Here is a 22,708-nt window from a genome sequence, read left to right on the forward strand (position 1 = left end):
TGAGAGCACACCTGTGATTGTCACAGAGGAGGTGACCGAGAAGGGGGCGCGAAGAGGTGTGTTGGTGAGGTGTGCGAACGACGAGTGTGTGCAAAGGTGTGCGGTGGTCAGGTGTGTGACCAAGTCTGTGAGCGAAAGAACGAGTGCAATAACGAAGTATGCGGGGTGTACGGGCGGCGTTGGAACACCGAGCTCGGTGAGGGTGAAAGGGGTAGCGTATGCTTGTGAGCATGCAGGTGAAGCATCGACGGTAACCGGGTTAGCGGTTAGAGGGACTTATAGCTGAATCGGGCCCTGGGTGCGCGCCGGGCAGCTTCGCGTGTCGCGAGGACCAGCGGGGATCCGAACCACGGCGGTTTCGAAAGAACCGCCGTACGCGATCCACGCTGGGCCCCGCTCGGAACGGCCGCGTCCGTGCTCCACTAGGCGGAGCGGGCAGCCCAATAGGAAGGGTCGTCATGGCGACCCCTTTTTGTTGAGGCGTTCCGGCAGGTCGAGATCGGGCCATTGGATGGCTCCGTGCCGAGGTGGTGCGTGGGATCTCGGCCCGGGTAAGCCCCCGTCCCTGCACCGAATGCGGGACGTATCCAGCCGCCGGCACCAAGCAACCCGCATTCATTGCTCGGCCGTGCGAAGCCGAGCTTTAGAAGTGAATTGGCGCACCGAGAGGCTCTAGTGAGTAGGCGTGATGATGAGAATAGTGTTTTGGCCCCGAAATTAGGAAAACAAAATTTGATGATTGGCAAAGGATTGGCAGAGTGAGGATTGGCAGAGTGAGGATTGGCAGATGATTGGCAAATTTTTGATTGGCTGGAATTTGGTGAGCAAAATTGATAGTAGAAGATACCCGATGTGATGGGATGGCAACTCTGCCATCTCTCACAGCGGGGGCAAAGGAGCACTAGATTTATGGGGTTTATGGCAGTGTAAGCTCGCCGAGGTAGGGTTTGGATAATGTGTAGGGACCTAGAAGATGACCTTAGGTAACGTTAAGATTAGTTAGTGACAATGATACCTGTAGTGGGGACGCAGGTAGATTAGTGTGGATGATAATGACGTGGTATGTGCTTAGTTTAAAGGGAAGACGGGGAGCACTAAGTTAGCAGGGCAACAGGTAGATTAGATGATGCCGTGTGTATGGTGAACAGGTGTGATTGCACAGGTGTGCAACTGAACAGGTGTATGGAGCAGTGTTTGAGTGAGTGATGGTGATGAGTATTGTGCTGACCAAATGGTCCAGGAAGGAAGGAGGGTGCAGGTGGCACCAGGTATGATTGCACAGGTGTGCAACAACAGGTGTATGGAGAATGGTCGTGTGAAATACATGGAGTGTGGAATATATGGAGTATTGGAATGGATGGTCGTGGAGTGAGTATGGTGGAAACTATGGAGTGGAGTGGATGGTGCGAAGGTGTGAATGGGGGAAGGATGGACCCCCATCACGAATACCCAGGGCGGGTAGTGTAAGTGTTAGGTAGAGGGTACAGGTAAATTGTGGTTGGATATTGGCATCTGTGGTGCGGGTGAAATAATGGTATTTGGATGGGTGCATTAGTGTTGTGGAAATGGCTGGGCGTGTAGCCTGTTAGTGTGTGTAGTTGGTTTGGGCACTCCACCACTGTGAGGATGTCGGCCAGGTGAGGCCGCAGGTGGGCTCTGGGAGCCGGTAGAGTTGTTGTGGATGGGGCCCGAGGATCCGGAGGATGGACCCGGGTAGCCCAGTGCCAGAGGGCACCGAGGGGTGACAGAGCCAGGAGGGGCCTTCCCCAATTAGATAGGTTAGGGTGAGGAGCTAGGTAAGCTCGGGTGGCAACTGCAGTGGTGGAGGTATGCAGGTGGGTAGACCTGCTGGGAGAGCTACACGCCCCAGTCCTGAAATTGTGTAAGGGCACAGGGAGTTGCATCGGGGGAGTGAGACCAAAAATTGAGAAGCACCACAGTTTGGTCAATGGGAATTGGTTTTTAGAACCCATAGTGTAAGTTGGCGAATGGATTGGCAGGGAAAGACCCCGGGTAGTGTAAAGTGTGTTAATGTCATTTAGAAAGTAGTTAGGATGAAGATCTCCTCGCACCATCTGCATCCACTCACCTGGGATGACGTACCTCCACACCATGCCAGGTTGTTTTATTATTTTTATTGTGCAAATGTTTTGGATTGTGAGACGCATCATGACGTGGGTGTGACATTGTGCTTGATGTTCCATCTCTTCCTCCTTATGAGGATTGATGATGAATTGGGTGATGGCAAATTTTGGTTAGAGGGATTGTGGAGACGAATTTGGTATAGGGGAAATATGGGGAAGACGTGACGGTAGCGACGGATTTGTAAATGTGTAGTTGTTGTACATATGGGGTAAGGGCAAGGGTAGTGTAGGTGACAGGGGGGGTGACGTACGGTAGGGACGAGCTTTCTCACTTCGCTCTCCGTACGCACTTCACCTTGCATTGCCTTATTGATGTGTACCCTTGTGACTTTACCCCTCGCTCATCTGTCTCTCCCCCCCTTTGTCTCCCACATGAGGACCTGTGCGCCACTGGGCGCCGAGGGAAGCTTGCGGGGGGGGCCGCGTCGGTGTGCCCGAATCCTCGCAACCAGCTGCCTGCATCCACGCACCACTTATGGACCACAGGTCTGTGGCTGAGCACCACTCATGGACCCCACGGGTTGGGGCATGGCCCCTCTGCTGGGACCGGCCACGATGGCCCAAGATATTGCTTGCGGACCCGGTGAGGTGGCACCAAGCCCACAGGTGAACCACCCATAGTCGGCCCCTGTGGGCCATAAATAAAAAACAGTGGACACGGTTGTGCTTTTGTTATATATCCACCAAATAGGCCACAACCAAGAAGAACATGAAGTTGACAACATCTGGAAGAACAATGGCCAGCAGAGGGAGCCGAAGAGCAAAACCACCATCAGTTTTTTTTTTTTGAACTGTGGTGACTGTGCACTGAGGTTGGTGCTTTATGGTGCTTTAATGATTATTGGTGCTGGTGTGTCGATGCAGTGCATGCTGTCTCCTCTCCCCCCCCCCCCCCCCCAAAAAAGAAAAATCGCAGGTCCAGGGTTGCAGTGTAAATACAATCAGCGTCACTTGTAAATAATGCTCCCCACCGTTCATGTGTAGTTTGAAAACAAATCCGCAATTCGGTTATCCTGTGGGCGTGAATCTGTTAGGTAGGGTGCAATGCAGCAGAGGGACATACTTATTTGTGTTTTAAAACTGTCGCACTCAGGGTCAGGTTAATTGAAGAGGGAACTACACCTACGTGTCACACTAAGTTAAAGTTTTATAGGCCCGGGACGTGCTTGGAAGATGAGGGTGCAGTGTTGCGGCTTTGAGAATCCTTTGTTTGTAAATATGACCCTCTAGTAGTAATTCTTGTAAATACCTCCATTTTGTGTGTAAAGGTCTAAGGTCGTCCCCTTAGTTAATCCATCGCATGCACGTAGAAAATCATATACCCTTCTAAATAGTTATTTCTTATTCTATGTTAGTTTAAGGCTCTGTTTCCCACTAGTTGACTCTGCATTGCACCAAATGACATAAGATAGTTCCCTTTTCAAGTTTCCCCCAATCATCTCTTCGAAGTGCCAGTGCATTGGGCGGTTTTCTTCACCCCAAACTCCATTACGCACGCGCTCAGCTCGGAGAAGAAAGGCGTGTCTCCACCTCGTCAAGAGAAGGAGGAGTGAGCCAGCCCCCGATCAACCAACCAAGGATGAGGGGTTTGGCCTGAGAGGGCGGAGAGAGAGAGCGTTCGAGGAGGTTCGCGAAAGTTCCATGGGCGTGGTTATATAATCTGTTGCCCGGAGCCTCCCACCAGAGTCCACCGGAGCCCAGTTGAGAGAGTTCAGTTGAGAAGGAGAGAGTGAGTTCTGGAGAGGAAAGCGAATGAGAATCGGCACGCCCTGCTCGCGATACCAACCAGCACTCTGAAGAACAACCAGTGCGGGCACGCGAACCTCGACGTGCTGCGGTCTTCGGATCTCCCTGTCGCCCGTTCTGTGAACCAGAGTGCGAGGAGTCAGAGCTGTCACCTCCAGCCCTGCCGTTTGCACAGACCTGAACCTTCTCATCCCTCAACCCATTCCTGCCATTCCATCCTTTTGTGTACGTGAGTTTGTTTTGTGTGTCTTGTCCCTGGGGTATAAGTAAGCCTGAATAGATAAGCTAGTATTGGACTGTGTCTTCTCCTTCCGTCATTATTTTCGTTTCTTTCCTCCTCCTTGGTTTCTTTGGTTTTGTACAATAGTAATTAGTAATAAATTCCTGTTCTTCCTTACTCTGCTTTCTTTTCTTCACATCCAATTGTCTTTGTGATTTCCCCATTGAATACCTGTGGCACGATTTGGCCAACGTTTAGGATCGGGTTTAGTATTGCTAATGGTTCGAGCCGCGGGCTGCTAATCCGCTTGGTAAAATAACATCTTGTCCGCGGTCTCGAACGAGGTTGCTCACCTGCCTCGTGGAGGGAGCTGGGCAGCTTCAGGAGCGGAGACGGCCAGTGAAAATAAAAGGGGGGGAAACAACCCGCCTCTTGCTAAGGGGAAGAGCCGTACTCCATTTCCGCAACAATGTATATATATATATATATATATATATATATATATATATATATATATATATATATATATATATATATATATATATATATATATATATATATATATATATATATATATATATATATATATATATATGTATATATATATATATATATATATATATATATATATATATGTATATATATATGTATATATATATATATATACATATATATATCTATATATATATATATATACATATATATATATATATATATATATATATATATATATATATATATATATATATATATATATATATATATATATATATATATATATATATATATGTGTGTGTATGTATATATAGATACATATATAGTGTTGCGGTTGTGCCATAAAGGGAAAACCCCCTATAGTTAATTGCAAGACAACATGTAGCCTGCAGTAGTTAGTTATTTCTTATTGAATGTAAAGATTAGCCCCTTCCCATTGTGTCGTATTCAAGACCAATATGCGTTGAAGTTAAGCAGGATGTCAAGCTTTCGTGTGGCTGGGAGAAGCCATTACTAATGTGCAGGAAGGCGTGGCCAGAAGCACAGGCCCACGTGACCAGTGAGAAGGCGGGAACACGTAGCCAGGATGCGGCAAACCTCAAACAATGGGAGGCTGTGGAACATTTTGGAGGCGTGGGCGGATCTGGTAAAAGCCCGCGCAGATCGCATTTCTTTCTCTTGCTTTGGGGATTTTGCTGCGCCACGACCTCCTGCTCTGCACTCTCTTGCTTTTAGGCTGTGCGCACGGTACGACATCTCTTGGATTTCGCAGCGCCGAGGCCACACCTGAGCTCTTGCCTTTTCGCCACACCCTCGACGAGACCTCGCTTGCTTTTTCTATTCCCCGACACGTGTTTGGCCTTTGTGTTTTCGTCGACACCCATCGCTTCTTCGCCGATCTCTTGCGCCATCCGGCTGACCTGCAAGCGTTGGCTTTCTACACGACTCACCTGAAGCTGAAGCCCATCTACCTGTGCTGAAGTTCGTCCGTGCCGACTTTGAGGTGGTGGTTCGTCCTGCGGACCTTACCTCATCCAGGCGGCACGTGAGGATCGAACTGCGCACACCAGATCACGTGGCCAATTGCGAGGCAATCCCAGCACGTACATCGGTACGCCAATAACCAGAGTGTTATTCCTTGAGTGAGTGTGAGTGTGAAGGCGCCAGTGGGGTTTATAGTAGGTAAGACTTGATAAGCTGTATCTTTTGTCTATTCTCTGTGCCTTCAAAATAAAAGGCTGTACATTTCGTTGTTACATTCCAACCTGTTCGGGTACGTCTTTTCTCCATTGGCCTAGCATCATCCGGAACGAATTTGGCTGTTTGAATCAGGTCCGTAAATCACGTAAGGCAACGCCGCTTTCCACACCGTGCAAATCCGCTCGGCACGCAATTGAATAAGATGTGCGAAAGCGAGGGTTCGATTCCCGGTTTCTCCGGTCATGTGTCTTGAAGGTATTTGGGAATATTGACCAGTAAACTCTTCGACGCGTGACTGGGAGATTGGCGATCGGAATTGCTTAGCAATCCGTGAACTACGAGTCTAGTTGCTCGTGGTCGGCGGCCTCAGTGGAACCGGAGTTTGAGGGGGAGCGGGGCATAAACCCCCTTGAGTACATCGACGAACCCGGGATCCGCAACAATATATATATACAGACTTGGCATTTAATATGGAATATTTTTTTTGTGGGGGTGAACTTACTTTTCAAGATGACTTTGAACCAAAAGTTCATTGGAATTAGGTTGAAATTATTCTAGATTTTGTTAATGTGACCTTTAAAAGAAACAAAAACAACATTTGACATTTCTAAGCAAATAAATTGATCCTTGAAAGTGATGTAAACTGATATCGAACTCAATTCACGGACAGTACTGTGTTAAACTTCTGTACGTTTTCCAGAAGTATCTCTGTATTTTTCACATTAGCCAAATTTTTTTTTAACAAAAACAAAAGCTAAATTATGACTGGGATTACGGACAGTAAAATTAGAGTTCAATAATTCATGTAACCCCCATGAGCATTCAGGAGAGCACGTACACGTTGAGGCATGCTGTTCACGAGATTTGCCAAGGTTTCGACAGGAATCGCTTGCCATGCAGTGACAATAGCCTGCTGCAATTCACGCACAGAGGTCGGCTGCTGGTCCAAGTTGTCGATTTGACGCGTTAATTCTGCCCACAAGTTCTCTATCGGATTCATATCCGGGGACATGGCAGGCCACTCCATATGCTCTACACCACAGTCAGCAAGAAAGTGCTGGATCATGCGAGCACGATGAGGCCGTGCATTGTCATCTTGGAAGACAACGTTTCCTCGAAAGGCTGCACGAGCAAATGGAAGCAATGTTTCTTCCAGAATGACCCTGCACTTGAACTGGTTCAGGTTTCCATTCAGAACAACCAGGTCAGTTTTGCACCCTGCATGAAAAGCAGCCCAAACGGTCACCCCACCACCTCCATCTTGGACTCTTGGCACTACACAATCTTCGTTGTGGGCTTCATGCACTTGTCTGCGCACTCTGACGCGGACATCTTGACGATAGACCAGAAATCTAGACTCGTCACTGAAGGTCAAGTGATTCCAGTGTCCTGGCTGCCATTGCCGGTGCTCTCTGGCCCACTGCAATCGGCGCTGGCTTTGTTGTCTGGTCAGGCGTGGCTTTCTCAGGGGACGCCTGGCACGATAGCCTGCTTGAACTAGTCGTTGGTTGACTAGCCTTCTGGATACAGGCACATTTGTCAGTTGCTGTCACTCAGCCCGAAGCCGATTAGCTGACTTGGTACGGCCATTGCGGGGACTAACCGGTGCAGCTGGCGATCATCCCTCCTTGTGGTTCTGCGGGGACGTCCTGACCTCGGTATTGGAGGAGGGACACCCCACTGAGCATTTCGTTTCAGGATCTTTGACACCTGACCTTGAGTAATGCCATACTGCCGAGCAATAGCACGCTGTTTCATGCCGGAATTTCGTAAAGCCACCACTAAATGACAAACAGCATTGTCGAGTTGACGGACCATCTCCAGGGGAAGCGGCAATAACTTTTGTAGACGTGCAGCAGTTGTTTTCCACTAATACAGAACGCAACAACCCTTATATACCCGATTGTGAAGCCAATCGTCAAATGTACCTGCCCGTACATTTTGTCACGCCACCTGTGATATAATCCTGTTATTGACTTCTTGCTGCAACAGACAATCAGTGACATGGTTCTTTTAACAAAGAAATCACCGAAGCATAAAATAAACTCACCAGATTGATATACCGAGTTCAGAAAGTAAACCCAAGTCAAGAAAAAAAAATATTCCATATTAAATGCCAAGTCTGTGTGTATATATATATATATATATATATATATATATATATATATATATATATATATACACATACATACATACACATCCACAAGTAGACAGATTAGGTCAATGCCCAGACACAGGCAAGCAGACAGATAGACCAATGCCTAGAAGTAGACAGGCAGGGCAATGCCCAGCAGTCAGATAGGCAGCTCCATGCCAGCAGTCAGATAGACACGTCAGATAGGCAGCTCCATGCCAGCAGTCAGATAGACACCCCAATGTCCAGCAGTCAGAGAAAGAGCCAGATGCGCAGAAGCAAATGGACTAACAGAGAGACTGTCAGAAGCAGATGGATTGACAGGCATTCACACAAAGACAGAGTAAATTGCTATGGTCACTTGCCATCTATATGGCCCTTAAGGCCACAAACGAGTATCACATAACAACAACCAGTTTAAATGTACCAGGCTGTGGAAACCATCAATCCCAATTTTCATAATTCATGTTAACACTTGAAGTACATGCAAAACATGCAACTCCACTCCCATGAGCATTTGTATTTTGCATGTTTGTGTTGCAAAAAAGAACGAAAGTTATATCGAAAAGGGGGCAGGGTGATCAGATTCAAGTGCTGAACTGGCCACCTTGTCGATCAAGTTCTGCTGTCATCAGACTAAGTGCAAGCCGAGAAGGCTTTTACTTTCCCAAACATCCACACTTCTCTTCTTTCTGCACATATCTCTGACTCAAGATTCCTCAAAACTCCTATTGCACAAATCCAAACCCACCTCTGAATCCTACTTATTCTCATTTCTCTTGACTCCAACACGTTTTTCAAACCTCTTTTGGTTCATTCTCAAACACGTGCTTGTTCATTCTTTCAACCACCCACAGCCCCCTTGTCATATCCTGCGAACGTTCACTATCAGTATGTCAAATCGTGTACAAAACCTACCCGTAGATAAGCGATGACAAAAGTGAGCATGTAGCCCCTCTGCCCATTGTCCTCTCCAGCTGCCAGGCCCCTGCACAGAAAAAAAAATTCCAAAGGTCAGAAAGCACTGCATAATCACACCCGCCACCCTCACCCCTTGCTTCCCACTCCGGGCCCCCAACAAGATTTCAAACGGCCGTCTCCTGCAGTTATAAATGCACTTCTTCCTGGTCACATTTGCTGCCAAAGAAAATCACGCAACTACGAGCAAGGCATAAACAAAGTATTATAATCATTCATCACTGCAAAAATGACACCCCTTTTACAACCAGTCAGTTTTCATGCACAAACCCTTCCTTTGAATGTTTGAAAAAAAATCGAGTTTCATTTCTGCTGTTTCAAGGGATATACTGTGTCACTATGATAATTACAACAGAGACATTCACAATTAGATTCAAAATTATTTCCCTTAATACATGCGATGGGATAGAAATAAACTTCAAGAGAATTATTATTCATTGGCAATATGACAAAGCAGCAAACTCGGTAATACAGAGACGACAAAATGAAATGGGAAGGAAAGCAAAGGTCCATGCATTAGAGGTAAAAAAAATAGGGAGAAGAGAGAGAAAAAAGTAAATAAATATAAACAAATAATAAAAAGGTTCACTGACATATTGGATTAGTTTGGTACTAATGTATGGCAGACCTAATAGGCCAAATGGCCTCCTCTTGCATCATAGTTCCTTGTCTATCCTTGTGCAAAATGTTACAGGTTAATGGGACACCAGATTTTATTTCAAAACGTGGTCTTCCTGTATTTGGTGTGACAAGCATGTACAAACAAACAGAGAACTTAAGCAAGAATTTTTTGTTCTAAAGTCAGAAGCTCATTTTACTCAAACAAACACATCACACCACCAGCCACAGTTAAAAGTGGCACCTCCACAGGCACCTTGTTCAGCTGAATGCATGGCCAAAAAGTAACCAGGAAATTAATGCTTCTTCTTCTTCTCCTCTTCCCTTTATAAGGGGTGAGGTCCAATGGCACCAAGCTTCTGCCCTGCCTTGACCACGATACTCCACCACTCCCCTCTGTCCTCAGCCAACTACCTCCACCCTCCAACCACCCCACCTTTCTGATATCCCCCTTCACACAATCCTCTCATCTCAACCACGGTCTACCTCTTTTCCTTCTACCTTGTTCCCTCAAGCTATACGCTCTCTTTGGCATTCTCTTCTCCCATCCACACCAAATGTCCAGCCCATCTCAGCCGGCATTTCACCAATCTCCCTGTCAAGCTCATCAGCACACCAATCTCGTCCCTCAGTTCATCCTTTCTCTTTCTATCCACCCTCTTCACTGCCGCAATCCTCCTGACCAACTTGTTCTCGCAAATCTGCAGCCTCTGTTGTTGTCTCTCTGCCAGTGCCACCGTCTCCAGACTGCAAAGGTAAGCCGGCGTTACACAAGACATCAGAACCTTTCCTTTAAATCTCCTTGAGATCTTACTTTCTGCCATTACTCCCTCCATGCCATTCAGCTCAAAAGCTCGTCACACTCACATTTGGCAGGAGGCTTAAGTGATCCTCAAAGCATTTCCAATGTTGGAGATGTGTCTGGACTGCAGGAGGTAGACAAGTTAAATATATACCAACTTTGATTTGGAAGAAGACCTATGTTGTAAAAACTGCAGTCTATCGAAATGGTAAGTGGTTTTGTATTTGTGTAAATAGGAATTGTCGGGGTCAATCATGCAAAAAGTGTTTTTCACCACTCATCTTAACCTCTCCCCTTTATCCTCCAACAATTCAAACCCTCTTTGGATGGTTACACATTTGTTGGATTTGGACCTTCTTGAAACTGGCATATAATATTCCGTGAGTCTGTTTGTTTATCACAACATTAATGATCACAGCAATTAAACGGATCAAGGTAAAGATTGCCTCCTCTCCACTGCTCGGTTATCTTCATGAATCAAAATACTCGTAGTGTGATGCTGACATTCTTTGAATTCCCGTGGCTCTATGACACCCACAGCACAGTGACTCTTACTTGTGACAACATTATATGCGGTGTTGAAGTCGAGATGGCAATTCCAATTATTCCAATAAGAAATTGGAAATATTCCAATTCCAAGACAAACTAGAGCAAATTTAAAAATACAGCTAAATGTTATACCAGGAACCACCCAATATCAAATTTTGAATAAAAAAATCCGTTTGGCCCCTGTCTCTAAGTCCCCACCCGCTGGGGGCATAAACTAAGAGGAGTCAAAAAAAATTGTTACAAATTTCATGCATGCCCCAATGTTGATTACACATACAAAGTTTCATTACCCTGCACTTGCGAAGCAAAAATCAGCGTTAGGCATTCAGTTGTGTACATGCGTACGTGTGGTGTGTGTGTCTGCATTTTAAAAATTCATTTTCTTGGCAAGCGATTGACACGACTTTTTTTTAACCATAGGAGCGCCTCCCCCTGTATAATTTTTTATTCATAATTATGCCGTCATAGGTCACGTGGTACAAACGCCATCTTGGAAAAATGTTACACCTCCATATCTCCGAAACAGCTCAATGGAAAAAATTGAACAAGGCTCATTGTGAAGTACTCCCCATGGGGAATAAGTTGTGTTCATGATGATGCCATCAGTGCCTTCATTATGACGTCATAATTCGACAAGTACAACGCTTGATCAGATCAGTATCAAAAAATTTTCTCTGCAATTCCAGGTTTGATTGACACGACAGTTTCACCATGGGAGCGCCTGCTCCTGTAGAATATGTGAATGATAATTATGATGTCATAAGTCATGTGGTACAGGCGGCATTTTGGAAAAACTTCGCACCCTCTATATTTCTGAAACCACTCTCTGGAAAAAAATAGAATCATGGCTCATTGGTAAGTACTCCCCATGGGGAATAAGATATGTTAACGAAGATGTCATCGGTGCCTTCATTATGATGTCATAATTCGACAAGTATAACGCTTCATCCGATCAGTATGAATTTTTTTTTTCTCTGCAACTATTGGTCTGATGGACATTAAATTTTCACCATAGGAGTGCCTCCTCCGATGGAATATTTTAATGATAATTATGACGTCATAGAAGGTCACGTGGTACAGGCGCCATCTTGGAAAAATCGAAAAACATTGCAACTCTACCTCTCCAAAACCGCTGCATGGAAAAAATTGAAACGTGGCTCATTGTAAAGAACTCTCCATGGAGAACAAGTGTTATTAACAATGACGTCATTGGTGCCTTAATTATGACGTCAATAGTTTGACAGCGACAATGCTTACTTAATCTGATCAGTTTGAAATTTATTGATTTCAATTGTTGCACATGATCTGCGCAACAATCATATTAGAGAATATAAATTTATGATGTAATCGCTCACGTGATCTTGCAGCCATATTGAATCAAAGAAAAAAAACCCTTAAAAACCAGAAAAGTTGGCTCGCACCAATTTGATTATGCAGAGTAAGAATTCTATGAATACCATCTAGTTTTACAATGTTTTAAAATATGTCCGCATTTGCATTTTTGATATTTGACCATTTGATCACACCCCAGGGGGCAGTGCCAAAATGATACTGCTCTTGCACATTATTGCCATGTGGTGATCATAACTACCAAGTGTGGTGAATTTCTGCCAAACCGTTTAGGAAGAGATAGCATGATGGGCGGAGGCAGACGGACAGAGCTGATTACAATATCTCCCCGGTTTTTTTTCTCAAAAAGCGTGGGGATGACATCTGACCTGGCCAATAGATTCCTAGTTTTAATGCACCAAATTGTGCATGTTAAAAGCAGTGGTTAAAACCATCCTAAAATGGTCAAAACTTCCATGCCACATGCAATAGTAACAGTATGATCGATGGTCAAGACAAACTCAAATGACTTAATTTGCAGGTTTCATGCATGTTCTAACGACATGATAAGACTGTTGGAAAATGGTCTCAAGCAATGTTGAATGAAATACTCTTCATAATATATGACTTAAAGGCATTTTTGTAGGTTCTGAAATAATCAAGTCAAATTCCCAAATGCTTCCATAACAATCATCAATCGGCACATTGTCTAAGACAGGGCTATCATTTGTCTACATTAGGACACTGGCTTGGTGTCTTCGATACATAAATAATGAACGTTAAAATCTAGTGCAGAAACACATTTCTCTGTAAATATCTCGATACCTTTGATGTTACTCTACACTTAAATAAATATACCCCGTGTCCGAGAAATCAGAGCCTGAGTTTCATCTCGTGCCCAACCACGTGAAAAATCTCACTCAAATCTAACTCAAAATCTTCAGACTAATGGTGATTTCATTTATTGCAGAGTCCAATTTAAAACCTGAAAACAAAAGCTTTTAAGGTTTTATTATATATTTTTGAACAGAATTATCAAATGATGAATTAATCAAGTAAAAAAAACAAAAAAAAAACAACAAACCTTTAGAGGCCTTTTTTCCCCGCAAGTGGGGGTTGGCCTTTTTCGGGCACCGTGGTTGTTGTTGTTTTTTGGTCCCCTTTTTGAAGCAATGTTTTACGGCCGGATGCCCTTCCTGCCGCCAACCCTGTTTGTCGCCTTTTACGACAAACAGGGAATTACCAGTGAACTGGTACTCAATTAGCCGACCTCAGAAGGATGACAGGCTGAGTCAACCCCCCTGGCGTTAATTCAGTGATCGACCGGGATTCGAACCCAGGATCCTAGGTATCCTAAGCTGGCACCCTAGCCGCTAAGCCAACACCAGGCATTGATGATCAAATGATGAATTAATCAAGTTTGACAGCATATATTTGACAGTTCAAAAACACCCTCCTACCGTACCCATAAGGATGTTTGTGTTTATAATACTTCTAGTGGTAAAATAGTTTATATCCTGCACCTAGGTAACAAAAATATTGTGACATAAAGATTCCATAACAATGGGAATCATTCTCAGGAACTATGTTCTCCAAGAGGAAAAGTTCGCAGCTTGTATACAGGAAAGGAAATGCATGATACAAATGCAGAGAAAGATGAACTTTTGCAGTGGCATAAGATTATCAGTCACTGAGGCATTGTGAACTAGTAGACGCAGTGCTCAACTTGTATTGCTCAATTACTTCAATGCTCAATTATTGCTTCAATGCTCAATTACTTCAAATAAATGCAGTTGCAACTCCTTTGGCCTGAGTTTGCAACATTACAACAATCTGAGAGAAGCACAGTAGTGTTGAGCACTGAACTGTAGAACAAAAATAAAATGTACAAATAAATAAATAAGAAGTATCAGCAGGAAAAAAGGTGACCATTTAAGATGAAGAAGATCATGGCTTGAGTTACAGCATCGATCATTTGACTTTCTGGAATCATTGGAGTGATGGAAAATAACCTCATGTTGGAGGTTTGAGAGTATGAGCACAGCATGGAGTATAAGGGCAGAGCTGGGGGGGTGGATGAATGAGCGTGCCGATGTTCTCATGTTACTCAATAGATTCGCTCTGCAACCTTTCCTTGCCTGGAAGCAATTGAGATATGGGGTTCTGCACTACGTTTCAAACCCCAGAAGGCTTTGGAGGGAGGCAGTGCAGGCAGCATCCATATCCAAATTGCTGCCACATTTGATTTGTAAAACCACGAGTCTTTTTCAGAAATGAAGAGCGACCAGAGCAACTGAAATTTGCACTCCTCCAACTGCCATTTCAGCATGAAACAAAAAAGACCTACCAAGACAATTCTGGATATTATACCAGTGTGCAACGGCACTCATTTAACCCAATAAAGCATGGAGAATATGACAGGAAAATGTGTCACTGTTGACATCTGGAAATGATTTGAGAGGGGTGATCAGCTGATATATATATATATATATATATATATATATATATATATATATATATATATATATATATATATATATATATATATATATATATATACATACATACACTTTAAACATGTATATACATGTGGGATGTGGGATATATACATGTGGGACGTGTGTGTGTGTGTGTGTGTGTGTGTGTGTGTGTGTGTGTGTGTGTGTGTGTGTGTGAATAAGAGAGAGACCGAATTGTGAGATACAGAAATGAAAAAACGAGGTGTGTGTGTGTGTGTGTGTGTGTGAAAAAGAGAGAGACCGAATTGTGAGATACAGAAATGAAAAAACGAGGTGTGTGTGTGTGTGTGTGTGTGTGTGTGTGTGTGTGTGTGTGTGTGTGTGTGTGTTATTGTGAAACTGCATGTGCAGGTGCAGCATCTAACTCAATATGTCGAAATGTCACACACGTCCATGCCCGTGGGATTCCCACGGGTGACCCCACTAATATATATATATATATATATATATATATATATATATATTTTGTGGATCTCAGCACCAGCCTTCTCCCCTTACTAAGTGGGGATTAGTCCCCTTGTCTTTGACTAGCCGACGGGACCCGGGACCTATGACGTCCTTCCCGGACAGCGTGAAATAGGGTCGTAGGACTAGAATCACTATTACCTAATTACTCGTGCTGCCCTGAAACGAGGAAATAAGCCCCGCACGAATCACGCGTGCTGTGACGCCGAGCGGTGCATACACGCGATCCGTGCCATTTATATGGTGACCCCGGTTCTAGCGATCTTATTCGTGCCACGCTTAGTCAATGGATAAATCACAAAAGCGGTCGAATTCAGAAGAAAAAGAAGAACAGGTTTATTTACACTATTTACAATGGTTCAGAAAAAGGGGACACAGTGCAGCCTTAAAAACAGTCTTACCTTACTACCCAGGACAAATGGGCCCGTCTCACACACAGACACACTCACACGGTACTTGCAGCTGCAGGATGATGGTCCATGTCCAAGGATGGCTCTCGTGCAGCTTCCTCTGGTCTCCGGCTCGTCCCGTGCAGATGCTAAGTCGAGGGGCAGGAGCTCTCCGTGTATCGTTTGGCGCACAAGGGTTAATACGGGGCGATTTGGTAGGGAGCGGACTTCGGCGGTTTGCGGTGATCACTGGCGGCTATTGCCGCGTTTACTCTCGTGGCTGAGGTAGGCGCTATTCGCCACCGGCGCATCTGGCTGCCTTTCCTCCGGCGCGTACATTATACACGAGATATAGTGCAATGCCTCCAAAGCGAGCGATGCGAATCAAGTTCTCCAAAGTCCTCTTGATCAACAAGTCCTCTCACGTGCACTCTCCCCTCGCGAGTCCTCTCGCGCAAATCAGTCCTTTGCGAATCCTTCGCTCTCAACCAGTCCTATCGAGTCCTTTCAAAGGCTTTGTGCAATCACTTATATAGGTACGCCCCGCGTACCTTCTAGCACTTACCAGACGTGCCTTACCACGCCGTCACGCCATGCCGTTGGAGCCCTGGATGGCTGGTGGCTCTTACCGTCATTGCCTCTGATGCTCCGCCTTGACGCCGCCCCACCCCGACCCCGCGCTCCTCCTTCTTCTCAGGCCTACCCCGTGTTGCTCGACTAGTGAGCGAGCAAAGGGCAGCAAATGCTGCGGGCAGCCAAAGCGTAACAAATGCTGCGGGCAGCCAAAGCGTAACAAATGCTTTGTGGGTCAGCCAAATGGGGCGCAGGATCAATTATGCCCATGGAGGTGGAACTTGGAGGGTGGACGCAAAAATGAAGGGGACCTAAACTCATGTCTTTGCACAACGCAGGTATCAATAGGGAAAATGGCCTATACTTACACATACTATGACATAACTAATACTACAAGGTGGCCTACGTGTTGCTCTCGGACTAACTATGGGGGGGCAACCCTTTAGCCTTTAATGATCAATAAATGCAAATCTCAAAACCGTAGATATATATATATATATATATATCCAGATTGAACCCCCTAACTTGACGAGGAAACACAGATCGGGTCTCACACACCAGCAATTGCTGCACAACCTGTTAGCAACAAGTGTCACCTGCTACGCTAAACATTGTCTCTGCCCTGCTCATCACCAGTTAGGAGTTTTGCAGTTAGGAATATTAAATTGAGCCAAAGAAGCGCACTGACATTTTGACATGACACTGATGTCATGTGCATAAATTATACTAATACATCACCTCCAAACTAGGAGGCATCCATATGGTACTCCAGTCTTTGCAGACTGAAATTAAATTTCTATCGTCACAAATAAACAAAGGCAGAGATGTCGATCTAGATTTCTCCCTTATTATGGGCTCATCAGGACAGCATACTGCTGGTCGTTTATTTGTGACCAAACCAAGTCACAAAAATTAACACATATTGCACCCCATAACTTGATGAGGAAGAAAGGCACAGATCGAGTCTCACCCCAGCAATTGCTGCACGACCTGTTGGTTCTTGGATTCTGTCAGACGAAGCACTTTGCATTCAGGCAAAAAGTTCAATTTTCATCTCATCAGACCACATAATATTTTGCCTCATGCTCTGAGTCTTTCACATGCCTTTTTGCAAACTCCAGGCATGTGCTTATGTGCCCTTTTCTCAGGAATAGCTTCAATCTGGCCACTCTCCATAAAGCCTTGATTTGTGAAGTGCAGAAAGAGACTGTTGTCCTTCTGGCAAGTTCTCCCATCTCAGTCAAGGAACTCTAGTTCTCTCAGTGGTCATTCGGTTCTTGGTCACCACCCAGACCAAGGTCCTTCTTGTCCGGGTTGCTCAGTTTGGTCGGATGGCCAGCTCTAGCAAGAGTCTGGGCAGTTACCTCCACCACGAAAGGTGGATGGAGGTTATGTTTTCACCCCTGTCTGTTTGGCCGTTTGTTTGTGAACAAAATATCTCAAAAAGTTGTGGACGGATTCGGACGAAATTTTGGCAGAGATGTAGTGTATGTCACAACGACGAAATGATTAGATTTTGGTGAAGATCCGGATCTGGCTACTAGAATTTTAAAAAGTGATTCTTCACCATTTGGAGATAGGGACAAAAACTATACATTGCGGGATATCTCAAAAAGTTATGGATGGATTTGGACGAAACTTGTTGGACAGGTTGTGTGTGGGACAAGGAAGAATGGATTCAATTTTGGTGAAGATCTGAATATGGATTCGGATATGAGAATTATATAATTTTTAAAGTGATTTTTCACCATTGAGTGATATGGCCAACCAGGTGGAGGTATGCAGTCGACTGAGTGCCGTTCTAGTTTCATATGCTTTCCATTTCCTATTAATATAGTTCACTGTGTTCTTGGGAACTTTCAACACTCTAGAAATTGTTTTATACCCTTCCCCAGATGTTTGCCTCCAAACAATTATATCTCAGATTTCTATGGACAGATTCTTGGACTTCAAGGTATTGTTTCCGCTCTGTCATGCACTGTCAACCGTGGGACCTTGTATAGAAAGGTGGGTTTCTTTCGAAATCATGTCCAATCAGTCGAATTGGCTACAGGTGGACTCCAATCAAGTTGTAGACACATCTCCAGGATGATCAAAGGAAATTGGATGCCCCTGAGCTCAATGTGGAGTGTCATAGCAAAGGAGTTGAATACCTTTTTAACGACATTTCAGCTTTTCATTTTTAATTGTTTTGTAAAAAGTTCTTAAAAAGAAATTCCACTTTGACATTATGAGGAATTATGTGTGGACCAGAGACAAAAATATCTTAATCTAATACATTTCAATTTCAGGCTGTAACACAACAAAATGTGAAAAAAGTCAAGGGGTGTGAATACTTTCTGAAGGCACTGTATGTTGTTATTGGTTCTCAGTGTAGTTATCCAGCTGATGTTTATTGGAAATTATTGTCTCCTGCACTTTTGGAATGTTAATCAAGTTAGAACTCATGAAAGTACGTACTCACATAAACACGACTAATAGAGGCTATTTATCTAATCAAGCCTGCATCACAGACCATAATTTCTCACCATCTTCATTAATTCTATCCAAAAAAGGGGATCGTGAGGCGAAAGGATATTTACGAGATGGCATCAGGAGAAAGGGATAGCCTGTTTTATAAACTTTCTGTGAACTCTGCAATGGGATATCTTTTTTGTCCTGGTTCCTGTTTGACGTTTCACGAATCAATTTTTGCCAACATCAAACAAAAATGTAACCATATGCAATGTGAGATCATTGCGTTATTATGTTAGAGATTGAACATCATTTTTCTTTTATTTAGCTCAATATTTTCTTTGATTACGTTTATGCATGAGATTTCTGATGGAGAATATGGCACAACTTATGGAGGCAAATGGCAGTCTTGTGAGAAAAGTTTGATTTCAATAAAATATCAACAATGATAATATCATTCTATGGAAAGGACATCAGTATGCCTCACAGGGCCCAATTCTCAGGTGTCTAATCGATGGAATCTCTCCCCTTTCTGGGAAGTTAGTGCTGCCAAAGCAGTCTCATGGACATATAGTCCATGGGCTGAGTAGGGTTTACATGCACCCCCCCCACAACTTAACTTCCCGGGTATGTCCATGTACCCCCCACCCTAGGGGTTAGGAAAACCATGTTAACAGAAAAAAAACTCATTCCCTCATAGTTTGACCTCTGGTGACCTCATTAGTGATCTCATTTGCATATAACACATATCATTGTAAAGAGTGTCCCAGGACAAACATTTTGAGGGGTCATATGCAACCATAGGATGACGAGGTAAAAAGTTATGGCCATTTGAATTTCGCCTACCCCTAATTTTCGGAAATCACTGACACAGGGGGGGGTAACATCAAAATATGCGTGGGAGGTACCTTGGGAATGAGTTTTTTTCTGTTAACATGGTTTTTCCTAACCCCTAGGGTGGGGGGTACATGGACATACCCGGAAGTTAAGTTGTGGGGGGGGGGGGGGGGTGCATGTAAACCCTACTCAGCCCACGGACTAATAATACAATAGGTAGTTTGCCATTGCCTTCCTTGCTGTACTTGTCAGAGCAGCAATATTAATTTTGGACACTACAGTAATACATCGTGTGACCCTTTGTGCTCCTGTAAAGTTTCGTTGAGATTGGATAAGTAACGACCAAATGTATCGAGGTCAAAATGACAGGCAGACACCAAATTGCGAACAGTATTTTAGAATGATGTTGCTGGGATATAATTTTCTTTTTGGTGCCAGTATCAGGACACACTTTGCGAAGAACACAGTACCATTCGAGTAAATGCTGGTAGATGGGATCAAAACACAACATCCAATACAATGGATGATGCACTGATTGATGCACTCACTGCCTTACCTGCAAAATACCATAGTCCGGCAGCTAAGCTGCTATAGCAGCTATAGCGGCAGCTATAGCGGCAGCTATAGCATAACAATTGTGCATTTAGTGAGGAAAGCACCAAATTTGGCACACTAGTAGACTATCATATTATGAAAAGATCTGGATATTGGGCCATCTCAGATTCAGAGATTTGATTTTTGCAAGATTTGCAGATTTTGCAGATTTGCAAACTGAGATTGCAACGCCAGGGACGGCCAACTCCTTCCTGCGAGCTGCCCACGTCACCCGCACAAGAAGAGCTCATCAAATCACTGCAGCGGCACTGCACATCCTGCAACACCATGCGTATGAACGCCACTGTATGACATATGCTGATGATGCAGAAGACCTGCCTGAGTTCGAAGACTGGTGTCACCAGAGAGGAGAAGACATTCCCACCTTTCAGTACTGGGCAACTGTGCTGGAACTAGAGATGTTGGTACTGGTCTACGTGCGTTCTCTGCAGCAGGCTTCATTCACGATGTACCTTGATGCCCTGACGGAACTGGTCCCATGGTTCCATGTCTTAGACCACACACACTATGCCAGGTGGGTCCCTGTTCACCTGAGGGACATGGTTGCACTCCCAATGAAGCACTCAGATGTAGCCAGAGAATTCAGGGCTGGCAACTTCACTGTACAGAAGACGAAGAAGGTGTTCTCTTCGATCCCAATCGAATCGAAATCTTGCAAAAATCAAATCTCTGAATCTGAGATGGCCCAATATCCAGATCTTTTCATAATATGATAGTCTACTAGTGTGCCAAATTTGGTGCTTTCCTCACAAAATGCACAATTGTTATGCTAAGTTGCCCCACTAACATGGTTTATGGTCAGGTAAACAATCAAACACACAAGAGAGCTCAATGAAAAGAACACTACCTCTGAGCTACCATGTTAACCCCAGGTTACATAATCGTTTTGTGGTTTCAAAATTGAATGAAAACTAACATGAAAGACTACCAAAAAACAATTTACTTCGCTGGTGTACTTTGTTACGTAATCATTCATTGAAAAGCAAAATGGTGTGCTGTACGTCAACTGACATACCCAAACTTGGCAGCAACTTTATAAACCTGCATCTCCTGGTGTAAAACCATCTCTCGATCACCTTCAAACAGCAGCGTGGCCACACACAGGTTGTTCGGGTCGAAGCCTTTGAACTGCACACAGATGTCATATTCACTCTCACTTTATTTATTTTTACCTCTGAAGTTATGCCAACAAGCAAAACATCACAGCACTGTGAAAAGCAAAACTGCAGGACATGAAAGTCAATACAAACTGCATATGTTGTTTGAGTGAATAAATTGAATAAATAAATAAATAAATGTTTGATATCAATAAATTGCCAATTTTATAAAGTCAATAAATTATAAATAAATTGTCAATAAATGTCAATAAATTGAATAAATAAATAAATGTTTGAGGGAATATGATTGTTTTGAGGGAATAAATATTTGCTGCAGCTTAACTTGATCAAAAGTGGTGACAATAGCAAACTGCATATCAAATCAATGGCAAAAGTATGATGGCACTGAAGGGTAATGCCTCCTATTATTTTTATCCACACCAGATGAAGATATTCGAATGAAACAAAGAGCAGTCCACACATTGGGTCTTCCCACCACTGAGCGTGAAGTTTCGTGATTCTGACACAACATGTCTCAGTACTACATTAATCAAGATGGCAGAGAACATCACGATGTTGTCGGTGCTGTGACCCGTGAAGCACTCCAGATGAGAGTTGGGATGACTGACTGGAAATAAGATGAATGAAAATGGAGAGTTAGTATGACTGACTGGAGATGAGATGACTGGAGATGAGACTTGGGAGCACCATTGCGATCCTGAGAGTAAAAGATGACCAATGGAGTACAACCACAAAGGATAAATCACCAGCTTTGGCTCGTCAGATTTTCATCTCTTCCCAAAACTTATGGAATAGCTTCCTGGAGAACATTTTTCTTCCAACGATGATGTCAAGGCCACTGTGAAGCACTGGTTATCAGAAGGATGCACAGTTCTATTGTGCCGGGATCACAAAACTACTTCAACGTTGGCAGGAATGTGTGGATCGCATTGGTGATTATGTAAAGAAATAAATACGCATCATGGTAGAATAAAGTTTTTTTGGTTTTTTTTGTATACAAGATCGAGGCTCGTGTAAGAGCTAACATCAATAACAAAAAAAAAGAAAAAAGAAAAACAAAACGGACACACAAAACATACAATAAAGGGAGCGGGAGACAAGATGGGGGGAGAGAGGGAAGCACACAAGTACAACAGCAAAGAACAGGGACATCGGGAGATCTGTGGGAGGGAGAGGGCTTGGGGGGAGGAGGCATGGGAAGGGGGGGGGGGGGTGTGGGACAGGTATAAAACACATGGACACTGCTAGAACTTCCAGGAAAGACGTCGGTAGTTAAAAAAAGTGGATCTGGGGTGAATTAACGGGGGTAGAAGAGCTCAAGGTTTTGGATGGGGGAAGATAAGAGATTGATGTTCGCATTTGTCTTTGTTTCATTCAAAGACTTTACCTGCTTTGGAGAAAAATAATAGGAGACATTACTTTTCAACACACCCTCATACAATCAAACATCATTTTCAGAACTTTATAAATGCATTTTATAGACATGAATGTATTTTTAAAAATAATAAAATTGAGGTCTTTAT

General features: G+C 43.9%; 2 protein-coding genes across 3 annotated transcripts in view; both read right to left on the reverse strand.

Annotated features, from left to right (window-relative positions):
* Nucleotides 1–22,708, reverse strand: part of LOC144891851 (THAP domain-containing protein 1-like) — a 656,480-nt gene that overhangs the window by 362,370 nt on the left and 271,402 nt on the right. The gene's annotated exons all lie outside the window — the stretch shown is intronic.
* Nucleotides 1–22,708, reverse strand: part of AGPS (alkylglycerone phosphate synthase) — a 298,511-nt gene that overhangs the window by 125,830 nt on the left and 149,973 nt on the right. For both annotated transcript variants that reach the window (XM_068131918.2, XM_078787059.1), the window contains 2 exons: nucleotides 21,083–21,195; nucleotides 8,858–8,927 (listed from right to left, as the gene is read on the reverse strand). In XM_068131918.2, the coding sequence (XP_067988019.1) occupies nucleotides 8,858–8,927; nucleotides 21,083–21,195 (183 nt within the window). The remainder of the gene's footprint in view (nucleotides 1–8,857; nucleotides 8,928–21,082; nucleotides 21,196–22,708) is intronic.

The sequence above is a fragment of the Myxine glutinosa genome, chromosome 1, assembly GCF_964187855.1.
Source record: "Myxine glutinosa chromosome 1, kmMyxGlut1.1, whole genome shotgun sequence".
Lineage (NCBI taxonomy): Eukaryota > Metazoa > Chordata > Myxini > Myxiniformes > Myxinidae > Myxine > Myxine glutinosa.